Raw genomic sequence first — 21,326 nt, forward strand, 5'->3', positions numbered from 1 at the left:
GGAATTATATCACGGCACAATGCTGGAACATTCTTTCACAGACACATGGTTTGAAATCCTGCAGCTGGAAACACATTCATAAACACATGAAGACATTAAATGGATATCAAACATATCAAAGCTGAACTCATTTCCTGTCCATCTGCATAGAGCAAGAAACTGCTCTGGTTCTCACACCAAGAAATACAAAATTAGTGACACTTCTGTTTCCTGTTTGTTTTCAGTTGGCTCATCTGCATATTAGTGCTGTGAACAGGAAGGAAGCTGGTATTTTATAATAGTTGGATTTCTTTCTTGTACTTGGAGAGCACAGCAGAAAGGTATCTCAGTAAAACAGCTCCAATGATCAAAACTCTGGTTCAGTCCTGAATGTAGGCGACACTGGTAAAATCCTTCACTCCCTGAGGATGTCAGAGGACTTTTAGTCATGTTCAGCTCACTGAAAAGAGAAGATGGATCTCTGAGAGTCACTGACCAAAGAGAACCATGGAAAACTGATATCCACCACAGCAGTGTGGATTTTGAAAAAGGGAACCTTACAGGAAGGTTAGAGTCTTTAAATACTTGTCCACACTGACCATTTGCTGAAACTGCTTCTTATGTTAAATAAAAGAAAGATTATACCTTTAATTATTTTCTGTTTTCATGGTTTTCAGAGTATTATTTTAACCCTCTCAGGCTCAAATTAAGTTTTTTTGTTGCTAATGCACAACCAAGTCCTGCAGTGGTACTTCTGAGTAAAAAAACTCATAAAATATGTATGTGGGGTCAAGGGCGTCGATTTGGCATGGACGGAGGGGACACGTCCCCACCAATATCCAGCGATTATTGAATTGTCCCCACCAATAATTTGGTCGCTTCTTGTAAAAAAAAAAACCCGATAGAAAGAAAAAAAAAAGATCTGTCAGTGTCTCATTCACCCAGCGGCGCAGAAAGAGTTAAATTACGTTCTCTACTGGAGTCCGACCTCATGTGACAAATATGGCCAATGTGATTGGCTGAGCCTTTCAGGGAGCTCTGTTTAGTTTCAGCAGCGGCAAACCTGCGCTGCGAGGAGGACGGTAGCAAAGAGGAAGAACGTGCATATAAGAAAGTATTTTTCAAAGAAACCTGTAAGTCACTTAAAGCCAAGTTCACTCATGAAATGTGTCCGTCATAATAACGTTACAGGCTATGCTAGGCTTTGGCCCACATCAGTCTAAAATTGTATGTAACCATGAATTACGGCTTTTGGACACTAACTGCACAACAGGCAGCTCTATTAGTTATCTCAGTCTCAGAGCAACATGTCTAATTTTGATTGAAACTGTCAGAGAAAACGGCAGCCTCGAGCAAGCCAGGATATTAGTTTAAAGAGGCTGTTAAAATTATATGTTAAAATGTTGGTGACACAATAATTTCATCCTAGTGGCACTGACATATTCATAGGGTTACTTTTTGAGACAAAATATCATGAGGTAGTCATGATTTTGCAAGTATTCCACCTTGTAGTGCAGTTTGCACTATAATTGTTAGGCTGCTGATGTAAATTGATTGATTAGTGTAGATTTGACAAAGAATCTGAATTGTCTCACTTTTTATATGGCACGAATCAATGTGTTATTTTATCAGGAGGCAATATGTCCTAGTGCAGTCAGAGGGGAAAAGCCAGGGCCAAAGGTGAGGCACGTCAAGCACAGAATAATAATTTTGTGGTCATCTTAGATGAGTTTTATGGACAAAAACCACCAGTTCATTTAGTGTTCCCTTAGTGCTAATGTATAAGAGAAGTTGGTGTACTATAACTGAAGTAATCGTGTTAAGATAAGATTACCTTTCGTTTTGTCACAGCAGAAAGTGGACAGTGCAAAGTTATATAGCAAAAATTAGAATACAATAAGAATAATATACTGTACACAACTGTAAAGAATAGAATAAAATAGAATAAAATATAAATTAGGATAAAAATAGAATACAAATGTTATATACACCTGAGTAAAAATACACACGTACAAAGTCTTATTGCATGTGTGTGTGTTTGATCAGCTGCAAAAGTCTTTGTTGTGGAGTCTGACAGCAGTGGGGAGGAAAGACCTGCGAAATCGCTCCATCCCACATTGAAGTCCTTAAAGTCATATTCTTTTATTGTCTTGACTCTATTTGAAGCTATTTTTATTTTTGTATGATACCTGATTTATGTGGAATATGGCTGAAGTAAACTAAAGTCTAAAATACTTAGTCATTTGTTTAATAGTAATTTAACATTATATAATTCACATATAAAACTATGAATTGTAATTTTAAATGGTTTAATAGCATGTAGAATAGCATATGTAGGCGAGTATATTTCTCCTTTTTTATCAAGAAGCAAAGACGAAAAGGAAAAAAAAAAGAAACAGGGCGGGGTTCGGTGGTTGAAACATCCGTCCCCACCAATGCCAAAACCAAATCTACGCCCTTGTGTGGGGTAATCAGGTTGTTAGCTTTTAACTGTTGCAAATCTGCAACGCCTGCCCTGAGAGGGTTAAATAAGATCAGAGACATTTGTTTACTTTTTAAAAATAAACCAACCATAAAATGTGTTTATATTTTTTTCTTTGAGTTTCTGTTGTTTCAGTTTCCCCCAGTGGTGAGACTTAAGTGTTGCTGCTTCAGTACTGAGGACTCCACTGTCTGCATCCATCATCCCACCAATGCTCTTTGCACTGATCCATTTCAGTGCCACAGAAGAATCAGTTCATACAAGTTAAAGAAAAAGAGCACATGCTGAGAACAACATTATCTTTATTATTTCATTGAACGAGTGAAGATAATCAAAGTGGATTAATAGCAGGTTTTAACTTCTGTGTTTACTTGGATTTGTCCTACTGTGAACAGGAAGGAAGCTGTTATATTTAAACACTTCCTTTATCTGCCTGCAGACCACAGCAAAAGAAATCTTTAGACAACGTCCTTCACATTTGTAAGTAGAACTGTTCTTTGATGGGTCTGATTCCTGGATACATTATTTACCTGCTGACATGTTTTATTGTCTCTGAAGTCACACAGACAGATGAGAGGAGCAGCTATGAGATTAAATACAGCAGTGAGAGGATTTGTTGTCGTCGTTCTCTCTGTGTCAGGTACTGTGTGTCGACATTTACATTCACTGTTTTAAAACACAAATGTAGGAAAGTTGAATTAAGTCTTTAAAATCAGCCTTAAAATCTGAACAGAGTGCAAAGAATTAGGATTAAAAACGTTGGTTTTGTGAAAAATCAACATTTTTCTGGATGCTGTGGGTCCAAATTCTGGGTTAAGCATTTTTCTATTTTTATTTATTCATTTTTTATTGTGACCAAAAGTTTCTATAGACTAAACATTACTTTTAAGAAGGTTAAAATGGAAACGACATGTATTTGTGGCAACTACATATAATATATGAACAGACATCTGTGAACATGAGAAACAGCTTTAGTTTTACTTGTTTTTCTGTCATGACCTGTATACATGTACACACGTTTCACTTGTTTCTAATGTCTCTTTATATTCCTCTTTCTGTCAATCTATAAAACACTCTGTGTTTATATTAAATTGCTGTACAAATAAATCTGTATGTCCTCTGTATGTTGGTATCTACAGTTATGCTATAGCTGCTCTACAGAGTTTTCTCACTGTCTGCATGTTTGTTCTGCTTTTACGTGGTTTCACAACTCAGCTGTGAACAGAGAGGTGAGAAAAGCACATTGTGACGTTTTCCTTCACAATAATTAAACGACTGCTGTTTGTGTGAAACTGAAGACTGAACAAAGTCAAAGCTCAGTATAGATTCATTTTAACATTAGAAACAAACTATTTATAAGAGTGTAAATATCCATCCATCCATTGTCTTCTACGTCTACAATTCAGGGTCAAAGGGCAGCGCTATCTATCACTATTGAAGGTCACCAGTCTGTTGCAGGCCTAACACAGAGAGACGGGCAGCCTTTCATACTCACACCTATCAGCAAATTTAGAATCACTAGGTAACCTAAACCCACTAACTGGTTGTCTTTGGACTGTGGGAGGAAGCAGGAGTACCTGCAGAGAACTCATGGAGGCACAGGGAGAACAAACTCAACACAAAAAGGCCCTGACCAGTTGGTGGATTTGAACCCAGGACCTTCTTGAGACTTTATTCCTTCGGTTGTAACCACAGGCTGTCTCAGCAACAAGCAGTTACTTGTCAGTTCACAGTCACTGTGTTACAGCCTCCTGCTGTCAGCTCTGCTCCTCATCACACAAACACTCCTGGTCCCAGTGACCCAGACTCCTCTGGCACTGCCCCTGAACCCTCTACTCCACCCCACCCCCTCCTCTCCTGTGGTGGTTGGGTGTGGTTTGTGTCCACACCCAACCACCACAGTCTGTGTTATGAATATTTTTAGAGGCATTTTGTGGCCTCTGTGGGTACACCAATGTGATGATCAGATCTGTTATAGTGGTAAAATTGTTGTAATTCCACGCCACACAAAAAAGTGTCTAAATATTTGTGTAGAGACTAAAGGTGTGAGCGATATGGCAGATAGAGGTAGAGAGAGGTACGGAAAAAATAACATGTATAAGAATTAGAATTGGCTGTGTGGCACTGTTTTATCTGCTACCCAACAAGTATGAATAACAGCATGTAGCAGAGACTGAACAACTCATTCTTCAAAAATGAGGAGAGAAACACAACACGGTGCCAGGAATAAAAGTCTAAACAGAGGCACATTGTGGACACGCTATGAATTCTATTAAACTGCCAGACAGTTTGAAGTTAACAGGAAAGATCAGCAGCAGTTGGCGCACCTTTAAGCAATGAGTCCAGCTGTAGGATTTAAAACCAAGCAAGTGCGAAAAAGGTAGCATTACTATTTACAACTGCTGGACTTCAAGCTATCATATTGTAAAACACATTTGTTTATGACGAGCGGGGCGATAATGGGAAGTTTGACAGAGTTATTGAAAAATTTGAGGCTGAACTGACGTTTGAAGGAGCTACAAAGATTTGTCAAGCACAGCAGCATGTTAAGAGGAAAAGAAAAGGCCATCAGTAAACATGGTAGAAGATACTGATTTAAGTGAGACATTTGTTGTTCTGTTCAAATGTGAAAATGAATATTCATGGGTCCAAAAGCTCTGAACTAAAATCAAACAGGAGCGTTACCAAATACCTAAACATGAAGAAATAACCAGATACTTCACAAAACACGATGCTTCACAAGATTAAAGCTGATTGAAAGCAGCACCAAACACTGCACCTTCAATAAACCTTTTGGCTGATACTGTTTCCTGAGACTACATTTTTGGATTAATCTCATCATCTGAGATATTTCACAGGGCAATGGAGCATATAATAGAAGGACTCTAAGGCGTCCGAGTTCATGTGGATGACATAATTATCTGGGGCTGTAAATGCAAGAACAAAAAAGAGAGACTGATCAGGGTATTTGGGCGGATTCAAAAATATGGACTTAAGCTCAACAAGAACAAATGTTGGTTTGCAGTGCAAGAAATTGTGTTTTTGGGAGACAAACTCTCAGCACAAGGAGTTCAGCCTCATCAAGAAAATAATCGAGGCAGTGCTGGACATAAAGATCCACAGACAAGACAGGAGTGCTACACATAATGACAGCAGTGAACACCATTAGTAAATTCATTCCCAATCTGTCTGCAAAACATCCTGTATTCATGAGCTGCTGCATAAAGAACACGAGTTCAAATGAAGGTGGATGGGAACATAAGAGAACACTAACAACTGCACCTGTGCTGACACTCTGTGACTCATCAAAGAGGATCAAACTATCAACTGATGCCTCAAAAGATGGAAGCGGTGCAGTTCTTCTGCAGGCTGAAGGTGAACATTGGAAACCAATCGCTATGCTTCCAGGTCCATGACAGAGAGTGACTGCTACGCTCAAATTGATAAAGAATGCTGTGACTGCTTTTTGCCTTAGAGAGGTTTCATGGCTACGTATATGGCTCACCCTCCTTTACTGCAGAAACAGAACCTCACTGCTTGAGAGTGGACTGTCACCTGCTGAGCTGCTGATGAACAGAAAACTGTGCACCACACTGCCAAACTACATCGAGCCTGAAAAGAGTTCAAAAGTACATCAAAAAATACAACAACTGAGGGCGAAGCAAAAGTTGTTTTATGGCAGAACAGCCAAACAGCTTCCACCAATAGCAGCAGAGGACACAGTCAGGACTGAGGATCAGGATGGATGGAGAACCAAAGTGTGAACCAATGTGATGACTGAAAATGGACAAGTTATTGACAAAATCGGCGTAGTCCTCTTAAAATATCAGAGACTTCTCCAGAAGAAACTGAAACTCAGAGTTAAGAATGAACCATGTAAGGCACAAATGTTTAGTGATATATATATTTTTTTAAAAAAAAACAACCTGAAGAAGGGAGGATGTGATTTTTCTCTTATTGTTACATTTTTCAAAGATAAGGAGATAAACAAAACAGGGATGGAAAATAAGTGGACCAACATTTCACACTTCAAACAAACGTAAATGTGTGATGGAGAGACAGGAAGTTGGCAAACAGTTCACTAAAAGTTCATAAAAAAATACAAAGAAAAAAAAGATGCAAACAAACAGGAAAACTTGTCAGAACAGATAATGAGACAGAAAGTTATTGCAAATAAATAAACAGGCAAAGACTGAATGTCGTGTTTATACAGAGGAACTAATGAGGTGAATGTGAACAGGTGATCAGGAAGGAGGAGATGATGGAGTCCTCTGATTGGCAGGACAGGTGGATGAGGCTGAAATGACCAGAGAGTCAGTGACATCATGACACCGAGCTGAAACATTCAGAAATGATAAAAAATTATCTGGAAATAATAAAACAAAAAACATATACCATAACTATTTATTTCAATTAATATAAATCAGTGATCTTATCATTGATGAGTTTGAGTTTTGTCCAGTTATTCTCTTTGTCTTTGAACTCATTGTTAACTGAAGGTTTTAACAGTGTTTCTGATGTGCTCTGTGTTACAGTGGTACAGAGTCAGGATGGCTGGGGAGTGACTTACACTTCTACTCAGATCTGTGCTGTGAAAGGATCAACGGTGGAAATAAAATGCAGATACACATACCCATACAGGATACAATATCAAACTTATCAATCTTATCAAATGTATCATGTAACTACTGAAGTTCAAGACAAATTGTGGTTTACTAAAGGAACCAGTCATAATCCTGTGGATCTGAAATCAGACTCAGACTACACAGGACGAGTGGAGTATCGTTTTAATCAGAAGGACTGCACTCTGAGAATCACAGAGCTGAGACAGAGCGACTCAGCTGTGTACAAGTTCAGATTCATAACAAACCAACAAGGAGGGAGCTATACTGGTTCACCTGGAGTCACTTTGACTGTCACAGGTAACATTTTATTTGAATTTATTATTTGGTTCTAGATACAGTTTGCACCAAGGGCGTAGATCTGGCATGGACGGAAGGGACATGTCCCCACCAATATCCAGCGATTATTGAATTGTCCCCACCGATAACTTGATCTCTTCGAGTAAAGAAAAACAAACCCAATAGAAAGAAAAAAACGATTTGTCAGCGTCTCATTCACCCAGCGGTGCAGAAAGAGTTAAATCACGTTCTCTACTGGAGTCCTACCTCATGTGACAAATATGGCCAATGTGATTGGCTGTGCCTTTCAGGGAGCTTTGTTTAGTTTTAGCAGCGGCAAGCCTGCGCTGGACCTGCAAGGAGGAGAGGAGGACGGCAGCAAAACGGAAGAACCTGGATATAAGAAAGTATTTTTCAAAGAAACCTGTAAGGCACTTAAAGTCAAGTTCACTCATAAAATGTGTCCGTCATAATAACGTTACAGGCTATGTTAGGCTTCGGCCCACATCAATCTAAAATGTATGTAACCATAAATAACGTGTTTTGGAAACTAACTGCACAACATGCAGCACTATTAGTTATCGCAGTCTCAGAGCAGCATTTCTAATTTTGATTGAAACTGTCAGAGAAAACGGCAGCCTCGAGCAAGCCAGGATATTAGTTTACAGAGGCTGTTAAAATTACATGTCTAACGTTAAAATGTTGGTGACACAATAATTTCATCCTAATGGCGCTGACATATTCATACGGTTCATTTTTGAGGCAATATATCATGAGGTAGTCATGATTTTGCAAATATTCCACATTGTAGTGCAGTTTGCACAAATTGTTTTTAAAATGCACTCACCCTACAAACATTACTGACTCATCATGATGAGTCAAGATCTGCACAAAGTGACAGAAACACTGAAGCAGCTACACATTTTATTCTTATTGTCATGTATGTCCTATTTGTCAGATGACAGAAGAACCAACACAAAGCTCAGAGAGTGATGGTGACACAAGATCACAGGTGAAATTGGATGATGACTTGATGGTTCATGACTGTATTTGCAGCACCTGTGTGACTGCATGTATGTGGAGTGTCTCACTGTTATTTATCAGGTGACAGAGGCAGCTCTGCCATGTTGTAGCTTGGACCCAGGTGAAGAGGCGAGGTCACAGGTGACTGACTGATGTTTTGGTGCTATAGATTAACTAGTATTTATTATCATGACAATTGTTAGGCTGCTGATGTAAATTGATTCATTAGTGTATATTTGACAAAGAATCTAAATTGACATGTCTCACTTTTTATATGGCACGAATCAATGTGTTATTTTATCAGGTGGCAATATGTCCTAGTGCAGTCAGAGTGGAAAAGCCAGGGCCAAAGGTGAGGCACATCAAGCACAGAATAATAATTTTAATCTGAGCCAGGATAAAACGCATGTACTGAGGCTGAAAGAAGCTTCAGTGCTCTCAGAAGACTAAAAGCATGGCTAAGGTTAACAATGACTCCAATGAGATTAAACAATGCTGCTGTATGCCATGCCCACCAGGAGAGACTGGACAGTATAGATGTAAAACCAATATGCCAGCAGTTTCTCAGTTAACGAGAGGAGCAGGCATGCGTTTGGCTCCTTCACATAGTGGACATTGAGTTGTTGTGTGGGGCACCAGTAGTCCATGTCTGTTGCTGTAACAGTAGTTCATGTTTAGAATAAAAAATCCCAGCTCACTGATTTGATCGGGGCAAAATGTTGAATGTTGCATAATTTTGCTGAGAGATCTTTTACTTTGTGGTAATCTTAGATGAGTAGTTTTATGGACAAAAAAACAGCAGGTCATTCAGTGTTCCCTTAGTGCTAATGTATCAGAGATGTTGGTGTACTATAACTGAAGTAATGTTGTTAAGTCCTTAAAGTCATATTAGACTCTATTTTTATTTTTGTATGATACCTGATTTATATGGAATATGGCTGAAGTAAACTAAAGCCTAAAATACTTAAGTAATTTAACATTATATAATTCACATATAAAACTATGAATTGTAATTTTAAATGGTTTAAAAGCATGTAGAATAGCATATGTAGGCAAGTATATATATTTTTTTATCAAGAAGCAAAGACAAAAAGGGGGGAAAAAAAGAAACAGGGCAGGGTTCGGTGGTTGAATCATCCGTCCCCACCAATGCCAAAACCAAATCTACGCCCTTGGTTTGCACATATTTTAAGAACATAAACTGAATTTGTGTTGTTTCCTCATGTATGCAGATCTCCAGGTGCAGGTGATCACATCACAGCACCAACAGGATGGTACCCAGGTACAGCTGAAATGTCACAGCAGCTGTCTGCCTGATCGTCCTTCCTATGTGTGGATGAAGAATGGGCAGGTCAATCTGAGAGAAAGATCTTCTACTCTTCTGTATTTTTTATTTCCTGAAGACAACATTTCCTGTGCTCTAAAAGGACACGAGGAGTTTCCCTCTCCATCAGTGTGTGAGTTTATTCAACAGACTTTACTAACATGTGGAGCCTGAACATGTGATCCTGCATGTTAACTCCATGTAACTCTGGGCTTCTTGTTGATTCAAAGTGCTGCTGTTTTAAAAAGAGGAAGTTTTATTGATGATTGGCTCTGAGATATCCAGGAATGTTCACAGGATTCAAACCATCAATAATCCAGATTTCTCCAAACAGAAATATATCTTACCTCGAGTGTGGCCATAAGTTTGTGTCTCCTCACAATCACATTTTCTCAAACACATTTAAAAGAAAATGAGTTTGCTGCATGAATTTCTTCACATGGAAATATTTTTTAACCAACATGCTTCAGTTTTATGTCTCACATTATTACTGTACAGTATCAACATCATCAGTGGAAGCAAACATTTACTGAATTCCTCAAAATAAGGAAGAAAATACAAGTTTACATTCTTCATGTTCACTGTGATGATACAGACATAAAAACTATGAATTAATATGATTTTTAATCTGTTCTATAATATCACCCCAATCGGTCCAAGCAGATGGCCCCGCCCCTCCCTGAGCCTGGTTCTGCTGGAGGTTTCTTCCTCTTAAAAGGGAGTTTTTCCTTCCCACTGTCGCCAAAGTGCTTTCTCATAGAGGGTCATATGATTGTTGGATTTTTTCTCTGAATGTATTATTGTAGGGTCTACCTTACAATATAAAGCACCTTGAGGCGACTGTTGTTGGAATTTGGTGCTGTATAAATAAAATTGAATTGAATTTATATAGAATTGAATTGAATATAACCTTTACTCTTTATATCGATTTCACTCATCTTACCAACATCATCAGTCAGGAATAATAATAATTTGTGCTTTTTAAACATGAAATATAAAGAACATAATGTGTCAAATACATTCATCATTTAGCTTAACCTATGCAGTATATTAATCACTTGTATTATTTATTTTCCATAAAGATAACAATAAAGACTCAGCTCTCATCATCATTGGTCAATCAGAGATATTATTTCAGTTTTTCCAACACGTTCCAGACATATTCTTGTTTGATGAATTTCCAAATTTTGGAAAGGGAAAGTCAAACATATAAGAGGAATATTCTTCCAGCTCCACTTCACATATTTTTATTATAACCTGCAGTTTGAGAAATGAAAAGTGTGAAGAAAACTTAACAGTGTCTGATTTGGTGAGAAGTGGAGCCTCAGCAGGAAATGAGGCTTCATTTCTCACTGTGTGTTTGAAGTCTTGTACATTTAAAATATGTTTTGCTCTAAAAATCCACAGTTTGTAAATATGTTCATGTTTCCTCCTCCAGATGCTCCAAAGCTTCCCTCTGTGTCAGTGAGTCCCTCTGCTGAGATAGTGGAGGGCAGTTCAGTGACTCTGACCTGTAGCAGTGATGCTAACCCAGCAGCTAGTTACACCTGGTACAAGGAGGATGATCATAAACATCTCAGTGAAGGCTCACAGCTCGTCTTCAGCTCCATTCAGTCCTCTGACTCTGGACAGTATTACTGTAGAGCTGAAAACAAGCTGGGGATGAAGAGGTCTGGATCCAAACTTATTGATGTGACATGTGAGTAAAAAAAAAAGTAAAAACTGAAACATTTCATTAACTCTGCCTGTTTAACATTCACATTCTGCTGCTGTAGTTCACGCATCAGCTGTAATAGATGATAAAGAGCTGATGAGTGAACTACAGCAGCAGGATGTATGTCATAATAGACGTACAGTGAGGTGATTTAAACTATGAAGGACTATAAAATTCACCTCTAAATTTACAGTCGCATGAAAAATATTAGCAAACATCTAACATCCAGTTCAACATTTTTAAATACGTTCATGTTTCCTCCTCCAGATGCTCCAAAGCTTCCCTCTGTGTCAGTGAGTCCCTCTGCTGAGATAGTGGAGGGCAGTTCAGTGACTCTGACCTGTAGCAGTGATGCTAACCCAGCAGCTAATTACACCTGGTACAAGGAGGATGAAGACTCACCTAAAACATCAGGACACAACTTCACCATCAGCAACATCAGACCTGAGCACAGTGGGAGTTATTACTGTGTGGCCCACAACAACAGAGGGACTCATAACTCCACCTTACAGCTGACTGTTGTAGCAGGTAGTCATTGACATTCAGCTCATGTGGATTTAATGATGATGGCAGTGAGGAGGATATCTCATCCAACAGCTGGAAGCTGCTCGGTCACCTCAAAGATCACACTCTCCACATTTCACATCCTAGACTTTTGTCCTCTTCATTGTTGGTGATATTAATCTGCTTTGTTGTTTTTCTGTATATCAAACATCTGTTGCTCTGAGGAAGAGCTTTGGCTGCATTGTTGGGTTCTTCTGGCAGTGTTTGACTTTAACTTCCACTTGACTGATGGCCTTTCTTCACAAAGTATCCTCCTCACTGCATGAGCTCAGAGGTTAATAGTTAATAGTAGAAGTTAAACATGTAGACAAAGTTACAATTGAAAGCTGCTGAAACTGCAGCAGTACTGTTCTGTACTGGGACTGAGTTTTGTAGCAGTTGTTGACATATGATATATGACTCTACAGACTTAGTGTTACTTTCTGTACTCAGGAAGTGATGCTGGTTTAACTTCACATTTAATTGTAATGTTTCTGTTTTTCTCACATGAACCTCTGACATCAAGTCTTACAGTAGCTTATTTTACTGACTATTCATGCATGAACAAGCTCCTGTGCAGTTTTACAAAGAGTACAATTATCTAAAATTCCAGGCACAGTAACATTTATTCTACAATGTTGTGGCTTAACTTGACTTGATGTCGTGCCTGAATCGACTCTGTGCTCAGTTGTTGTAATGCTAACTTAACTGTCAGTGTTTTATTTTGATCTTTGTTTCCACAGGAGCAGGAACATTAGAAGCTGCTGGAGTAACTGCTGCTGTTCTCCTGCCTGTCATATTCTTCTCTGTCTTCCTGTGGATTCAGTGAGCAGATCTGTTACATTATTGTTTACAAGATAAACTTTGATTTTAACAGTTTATAAATGTCATTATTTTGTTCATCATTAATTGTCCCAACCAGAAAAAAGAGGATGTCCAAGGAACCTGTTAAATCTGAAGACAGAGCCAACAACAGAGAACAGGTGAAAACAGTCACATCAGTGTTGTACAAATAACCAACTTTGTGGTTTTAAACTTCATGTTGGACTCACAAATCCTTCTTTGCTGTTGTTCTTTAACTCAAATACATTTGATCACATTTGTAGCTGAGATCTTTTTTTCCTATACAGTGTTTACCTGATCAGAGACAGCCAGAGGAGCAGGATGATCTTCAGTATACCAGCATCCACTTCTCCAATAACCAGGCAGATCCTCTCTACTCCAACATCAGAGCAGCTCAGCCTCACAGACACATGCAGGAACAGGAAGTTACTGAGTACACTGCTGTTAGATTTAACAGAGGCAGTGCAGCCAAGAGGTGAGAGAGACTGTCCTCTCATGTCTAAGAAACAAACTCACTGCTTCTACTCTTCTTTTTCACCATTAATGGAAATGATTTCAGTTGATGCTATATCCTCCAAATCATGAAATGTTCTTCTCTGTTTTCAGAGACAGAAGTCAGGAAACAGGAGAGTCTTCGTGTGCACTGTACTCCACAGTCAACAAAACCAGATGAAGGGACGGGTTGATGATGATGATGTGATATTTATGTAAACTTAAAAGATTCAGCTCAATTGTAGTTAACTGGTTGGAAATTAGTTAGAAAATAGTTGGAAATTTCTTATATTGTTATGTTTAGTAGAAAAATGTTACTGTGTTTTCCTCTTTTTTTGTATATTTGTTGTTGTGAAATATCACACTTTTAATAATAGACCAAGATCTGAGTGTATAAAAAAAATGCAGGTTTTAAATGAAGAATACTTTTTTAAGGGACAAGCAGCTATCCAGACCTACCTGGATGTAGGAATCCAATAAAGTCTTTTCACAACAGACATGTCAAAGTGGATCAGCTTCCTCACTTTGTTCAATGGATCACACTTTGCTAACTGTACCAGTCTCAGATTTAATTATTCTGAAACTAAGTTTAAGCTTCCCATAACTTTTTGTTGCAAGTTACATTACTGATATAATAAATATAAAATGTTTGTATTGTTCATCCACAAGTGCAGTCTCTGGCTCAGCCACAGAAGCTTGGTATGTTTGGTTGTCAGTCCAGACATTACTGCTTGAATGCCGTCATGAATTTAGCTAATCCAAGTGCAATTGCCTGGAGAAAGTCTTTAACATCGTCCCAACTTCCCTTAAGTACAGTGGCTGGAGATGTAGGCTGGATATGCTCATCTCTCCTGGTGTCCTGCAAGGAAACAACCACATTCTTTAGAATAAAAAGTTATATTTAGTCTACTTATTTCATTTATCTGCGGCCAGGTTGTGGGAGAAGCAGTCTAAGCAGAGAACTCCAGACCTCCCTCTCCACAGCCACCTCCTCCAGCTTATCCAGGGGAACTCCATCAGGTCCTGGGTCTGATCCAGGGCCTCCTCCTGGTTGGACACAGCCAGTCCACCTCACCTGGGAGACGCCCAGGAGGAATCCTTGTCACATGCCAGAACTACTTTCACTGGATCCTTTCGATGTGGAACAGAGAAAAATACAGAGAAACAAACAACAGTCATATGACCTCCGATGAGCACGTGCTTTGGCAACAGTGGGAAGGAAAAACTCCCTTTTAAAAGGACGAACCCTCCAGTAGAACCAGGCTGAGGGAGCACCAGCCATCTGCCAGATCCACTGATAGGGGTCTTCTTACTATTCCACGGACCTGTTTGAAAACAAAGGGGGATTGCGCTTTTCAAACTCTAGCTCCAATATTGTGGAACAGTTTACCTCCCTCGCTACCCACCATCACCTCTGTGGCTTCTTTTAACCTCCTAAGACCCGAACTCTTTCATGGCATGCTTTTTTAATTTTTCTTTGCTATTTGGGCTGATTTTTGTTTCTGAGAAAAATGACATCCACATATGAGGACATTTGTTTTAATTTTGATAGAACAGTGGCAGTATAATGTCCTCGTAAATGGATATCAGGCCCTTGTAGAGCAAAATTCTGTATTTTGGTCTAGACAACTGAAAATGTGATGTCCACATATGTGGATGCCAGGTCCTAGGAGGTTAAAAAACAGCTTAAAACACATCTGTTTAGACAGGAGTTTGGGTAATGTTCATGTGTAATATGTTGTTTTATTTCATATGCTTTTATATTCTCATGTGAAGCACTGTGTAATACTCAAAAAGTGCTATATAAATAAATTTTACAACTTACTTACTAATAAGTAATGATTCAATGCAGAGAGGTGTATAAACACATAGTGAGTGAGAAAGGTGACTGAAGAAGAAATACTCAATGCATCATGGGAATCCCCCAGAAACATGCACCTATTGCAGCATAACTAAGGGAGGATTCAGGGTCACCTGGTCCAGCCCTAATTATATGCTTTAGCAAAAAGGAACGTTTTAAGCCTAATCTTAAAAGTAGAGATAGTGTCTGTCTCCCGAATGCAAACTGGAAGCTGGTTCCACAGAAGAGGAGCCTGAAAAGATTCAACATTCAAGGTCTTTATTGTCAATACAACAATATAAACAGTATACAGCATATCGAAATGCTGTTTCACCCCAAGCCCCCCATGGTGCATTTATATGAATATAAAACTAGAAATTGCAAATAAATAACAACTCACTAAATTTAAATAAAATTAAAAAGATAAAAAGGTGCTACTACTAACTATATCTATGTACTATACACAAAGACAGGACAAGAGACAATACAAAGTGATGATGAAGTGAGACCAATATAGGAGAATATCTGCTCTCTCTTTCTAGTCCCTGTCAGTACTCTTGCTGCTGCATTTTAGATTAACTGAAGGCTTTTCAAGGAATTTTTAGGCCATCCTGATATTAATGAATTACAGTAGCCCAGCCTAGAAGTAACACGTGCATGAACTAGTTTTTCAGCGTCACTCTGAGACAGGATATTTCTAATATACACCAAAGAACACTAGAGGGCAGGAAAAACAAACTCAGTGAATGAACTATAATTACAAAAGGAGACAGAATCAAGACGAAACTCAAAGTGGACTAAACTAACAACAAACTAAGCAGAAAGAAACAACAGTGCAAACCTAAACCAAGAGCAACTTCAGAAACAAACTGAGGAGATTTAACAAAAATAGAACTTGTAAGGCCAAAAGAAAAACACAAAACAATGGACTAAAGACCCGGGACCTTTACAGCAGCCTAATTTCCTTTGGACTGTCTGAGGATACTCCAGGTACCAGATAAATGTGGAGAGAACATGTAAACTCTACACAGAAAGGCTCCAGCTGGCCGGTGGATTTAAAGTCTGGTATTGAATTCACAGGATGTTTTAAACAGTTGGACAAATTTTTAATTTGAGCTTTTTATTTTTTTGTGTTTATTTTTCAGTTTGTACTTTCTGGTAATAAAGACTGAGACAGTTTCAGTGTGTTTTTTTAACTCCTTCACAATAACTGAACAACTGCTTTTTGTGTGACAATGAAGACTGAACAAAGTCAAAAAGTCTAATATAGATTTACTTTTAATGTTGGAGTGTAAATACCAAATTTGTAAATATTTCTCTATTCTGTCCTCCGTGTGTGCGCCAGTAAGAACGACCAAAATGAGTGGCCCAAAATTTCACACTTCTAAACATAAACTTAAATGTGTGATAAACAAACGGGAAGTTGACGAGCACAAAAAGTTCCTCAAACAAAGTACAAACAAGGCAGAAATAAATACACTTTTTAAAAGGCACAAACAAGAAAACCTGTCAGAACAGATAACAGAGAAACAGTTATTGCAAATTCATAAACAGGCAAAGACTGAATGTGGTGTATATACAGAGGAAGTGTGAACAGGTAAGCAGGAAAGAAGAGAGGCTGGAGTCCTCTGATTGGTGGGAAAGCAGGACAAGGTGGATGAGAGTGAAATGACCAGAGAGTCAGTGACATCATGACATAAAGCAGAAACATCCAGAAATGAAAAGAAAGTATTTAAAAGAAAATAAGAAAGAAACTCACCTGATATTATACGTGTGGTCAATGATACACATATTAACTTAATTTACTAACATGTGGAAACCTGCAGTCACAAAGCAAAAGCAGGTCATATGTAGAGAAACAAGGAGTCGGCTACACTAACAGTCTGAGCCCAACGATCGGGCGTTGGCTAATGGTTTTCCAGTTTAAGTAGAGGCAGCAGGATGATGACCCATGACTGTGCTCATCAGCTCCAGGTGCACAGGAACGAGGGCTGGGAAACACAGAGGAATCCCACTCCTGCAAGCAGAGGTGTGCAGACTCACAAACACTCATACAGACTGGAGGAGAGAGAAAACTGAGTCGTACCAGGAGGACTTGAGGACCATGCCATGCTGTTTAAAGAAATAAATGGTGTTACGGCCCTGGGCCTTGGAGGGAGTGAGACTGCCTTTTTTTGTTCATGCAAATCCAAGTGTGCTATGACTCGTGGGTGATTGGTTGCTGGGAGACCAGTGCCAGCCTTCTTTTATGCAGATTAAAGTGTGCCAGACCACGCGGACGATTGGCTGCCTGGAGATCCCATGACACTCCAAGAGGAAATGACTGGCTGATTGTGTGCACCTGTGGTTATAAAAGGCTGAAGATCCCTCACACTACGGGGACTGCTGCTCAGAAGTGAATATGCAGCGTCTGCCTCGTGTTTGAACTTTGTTTGCCTAACCTGTTCGTTGTGTTGCACATTGTCTGTTAAACTTAGTACACAGCTGAACTTAGTTTCATTTGAGTTTTGTGATGCTGGCTTGCCTTAGTTAACCATTAGCTTTGACTGTTTTTTTTCTTTATGTAATAATTGTTTGCCCAGTGGTCTGTTGAACAGCCCTGTCGGTTTTCCGTTTAAAGTTTGTAATAGAGATGACACGATACCACTCTTTTATGTCCGATACCGATACAGATATCATAAATTTGGATATCTGCCGATACCGATATTAATCCGATATAGTGTGTTTTTTAATCAATAAAACTGTTTTTTTTTAATATCTTGCTGCATTTTGTATAAGTTCATACTCAAGTTTAAATAAACAACAACACTAAAGCTATTCTGTTATACCTGTATGTAAAAAATACACTGCACCCAAAATATTTCATAGTTCAGCAATACTGATCAATCTAATAAACTTAAACCTACTCCATCCTTCCTATTCTGGTATTTTAAAAAGTACTTAGCAGAAATATTAAGCAACCTAACTAATAGGGTTGCAAACTCCCAGCAAAAAAAAAAAAAAAGGGAACCACCCCCACCCTCCACCTCATGATGCTTAATCGACGTAATCAACTTTAATTTGATGCAGTGTGAAAAAAATGCACAGAAATAAATTATTTTTCAAGAATAATTAAATATATTCAACATCTTTCTTCTACAGAATTGCAGACTGCACAGATGGTACTTTCCCAAAGGAAAAAGTACTATAGCTTACTAGGGTATATTAGACTTAACAGTTACTATATACAGTAATGGACTTCTATACATTTTACATCAGATTAAAACTTTGGGTGTAAGATTCAGATAATTATTTATTAAAAGCTAGACATTTTAAATGAGAATAAGAAAGAAAAGTATGTCTTTGTGCCCCCTTTTCCCTGTTAATGCCCTATCGGCCCCCCTGGCTAAACTTTGCTAGATCCGCCCCTGCACAGTTACCAGCCGTCAGCTACGTAGAAAAGGATCCTGGTTTAGAAAGTAATATTAAATAAATTCTAACAACAGCTTATCAAGGTTAAACGTGCTGCTGTTGTTCAGCCGCTGGTTTCCTCTTTCTGGTGCAAAGTGGGCCAAAAACAAAGAAGAGAGACGGACTCGCGACAGAAAAGCCGATCAGCTGATCATTAAGCAGTTTCACGATTGAAGTAGCAGCAAGAGAGGGAGGGAGAAGAGGCTCCATATATCGGTTGTTAAGCTTAACGTAGGTACGCTTTACAAACATTCAGAGATGAACTTACACACTTGCTTTACTTCTCTCTGGGATCACTTCCTCGGAGATGAAATGCTGGATTGCTAGCTAGGCTACAAATACACACAGCCGCTCTATCACGTGAGCACACTGCTTCGACGTGCTACGGTTACAAGCCGAGTTACGTCGTGTCGCAAGTTTTGTGAGGTGCTTTTTTGATATTTAATGAATCGGATTACATTTTTTAATTTCTCTCCGATATCCGATCCAGTAATTTAGGTCAGTATCGGACCGATACCGATACTTAATATCGGATCGGTCCATCTCTAGTTTGTAATAAAACCTGTTATTTTACTCAGTTTGCGTGTGGGGCCTTGTGTATGTTACTCCCCTCCTGTCGCCTAGCAGAGGGGGTCGTGACAATGGCTGTTAAGAAGATTTGAAAAAAAATGAACACTATTTGCTTTGGTGGGTAATGGAACTGAGGCTCCACTGCCCACTGTGGGTTTCTATAAAGTCTTGTACATTTAAAATATGGCGTATGTAAAAACCCAACCAAGAAGAATGATAACTCTAAAACCTGAGCACAGAATTTCATCATCACCAACATCAGACCTGAACTCACTGGGTGTTTTTACTGTGAGGCCCAGAACAGCAGAGGACGTCATAATGCCACCTTACAGCTGACTGTCAAGGAAAGTACAGTTTTCATTTCACTTACTCATTTGTTCATCAGTAAAGGAAGTCATGACTCCACCTTACAGATGACTGTTGTGGGGGCTGATTGCTGAAAGTGAAGGTATTTTATCTCACTTCTATTTTTGGCAACATCTGAAAGCTGCTTGATCACCTTAAATGTTTCTTTTATGTGTATGAAAAACATCTGTTCCTATGTGGACGAGCTCTGGCTGTGTTGGGTTTGTGCACATCCAGAAGTGGGAATACTTTGCGACTGTCCTTAGTTAAAACTTTCACATATCTGTACTTTACTTGAGTATTCTTTTTCAACTTTTACTTTTACTCACTAAATTTTATCACAAGTTTCTGTACGTTTGATTCCTTGAATTTTTAAAACAGACTCGTTATGTTAGGTTTAACACATCTGTGGGAAGTTTTTATTTCCGTCAGCCTTCAACCATCAAACCAATTTGAGCCTAAATGGAGTGAAAAATTAAACAATAACACACACAATCATGTTGCTTTATCCATCACCAGGTCTTATCATATAAAAAGAGATGAAAGCAGCAAAAACATATGATTTATGATGATTGTTTTATTTAGTGCTATACTCAGATAGGAATGAGAAAACTTCACTGAGATGGAGGACAAGAGATTGAGAGGAGAGATTAGAATTAAAGGTGAGGACTGCTCACTTCTATTTGATAAATATGATGTGAAGCTGTTTTTTTGGTTTTTTTCTTTATAAAGTGCAAATCAAAGTGAGATATATGAAACTTTGTGTTGTTCAAATGTTGCATGAAGTGCTTTGCAGTTTAGTGCAGGATAAAAAGGTTATCTAGCACCGCTGGGCTGAAACAGAGCAGCTTTGCTGTTTATGATTAGATTACATCAAGGGTAGCAAATATGAATTTGATTTAATCTGATGACAGTTATATGATTTCAACCATAATTCTGGACCACAAATCGCTCCACACTCTCTGTTGTTCAAAGATTTAACCGCATTTGCGTTGCTGTGCAAAGGTTGGGGGCAATACTAGTAAATGTTTGCTATCATCAATATTCATATTGCAAAAAAGAGCCATAAGGATAATCCATAATACTGGTTAAAGAGATCATGCAAATCCATGATTCTTAAAGTCAAAAATACTCAAATTCCCTAATCCGTTTCATTTTCTCACTGGGTAAAATAAATAAAGCAATAAACAAACTACTTCCTGACAATATTCTATTTTTTTAAAGGGAAGGGGGACACTTTGAGGGAGGAATTAAATTTAAAACATCCCTGTATCCATACAACACTAAAAGGTTTTTGCATCTCTGTGTGTGGAGTGAAGCTGTGGAAAAGACTAAGTGAAGAACTGGAGCAACGTCCCAGCATGACTCAGTTTAAAAAGCGGTACAAAAGTATGGGTTTTGCAAAGAAAGGGAGGAGGTAGCACTTTGATCCAGTGTTCTCACCCACTATTTTAACACTAGGGATGTGTATATATTTGTGTGTGGGTGCACACATATGTCTGTAAACTTTGCACAAAAATATCTGGTAGAAACTTTGAGTACATTTCAGAACCGATAGTACTTTCACTTTTACTTAAATAAAGATGTTGAATCAGTACTTCACAGTACTTCAGATATTAATATTATATTAAGTGTTTTTTTATGCTTCTTAAGTCGAAGTATGTGTACTTTGTCATAAGTAAAAAATGTCAGTATTTTGCCGCCTCTGTTGACAGACAGTGTTAATCTCTGTTTTGTGTCACATGTCAGATCAATGTGGGGATATTTCAGTTTTTCTGACACAGAACATAAAAGTGTTTATCTGCTCGGCTCCACTGATC

The 21,326-nt window shown here is 38.5% G+C and overlaps 1 protein-coding gene across 1 annotated transcript; it reads left to right on the forward strand.

Annotated features, from left to right (window-relative positions):
- The first annotated feature begins 2,894 nt into the window (after positions 1-2,894).
- On the forward strand, positions 2,895-13,552 carry LOC134628432 (B-cell receptor CD22-like). The gene is made up of 10 exons (XM_063475107.1): positions 2,895-2,941; positions 3,020-3,101; positions 6,997-7,383; positions 9,618-9,842; positions 11,148-11,408; positions 11,691-11,951; positions 12,710-12,791; positions 12,889-12,949; positions 13,097-13,284; positions 13,416-13,552. The coding sequence occupies exons 2-10, from the start codon at positions 3,032-3,034 to the stop codon at positions 13,480-13,482; spliced, it is 1,602 nt and encodes a 533-aa protein (XP_063331177.1). The 5' UTR covers positions 2,895-2,941; positions 3,020-3,031; the 3' UTR covers positions 13,483-13,552.
- The last annotated feature ends 7,774 nt before the right edge of the window (positions 13,553-21,326 follow it).

Source organism: Pelmatolapia mariae, linkage group LG6, assembly GCF_036321145.2.
Source record: "Pelmatolapia mariae isolate MD_Pm_ZW linkage group LG6, Pm_UMD_F_2, whole genome shotgun sequence".
Taxonomy (NCBI): Eukaryota; Metazoa; Chordata; class Actinopteri; order Cichliformes; family Cichlidae; genus Pelmatolapia; species Pelmatolapia mariae.

Excerpts from the sequence above, each read along its gene's own strand:
- LOC134628432 (XM_063475107.1), top strand. The coding sequence starts at position 3,032 with ATGAGAGGAGCAGCTATGAGATTAAATACAGCAGTGAGAGGATTTGTT. Across the intron at positions 9,843-11,147 it reads GTTTCCCTCTCCATCAGTGT|ATGCTCCAAAGCTTCCCTCT; the intron begins GTGAGTTTATTC and ends TTCCTCCTCCAG. Across the intron at positions 13,285-13,415 it reads AGAGGCAGTGCAGCCAAGAG|AGACAGAAGTCAGGAAACAG; the intron begins GTGAGAGAGACT and ends CTCTGTTTTCAG.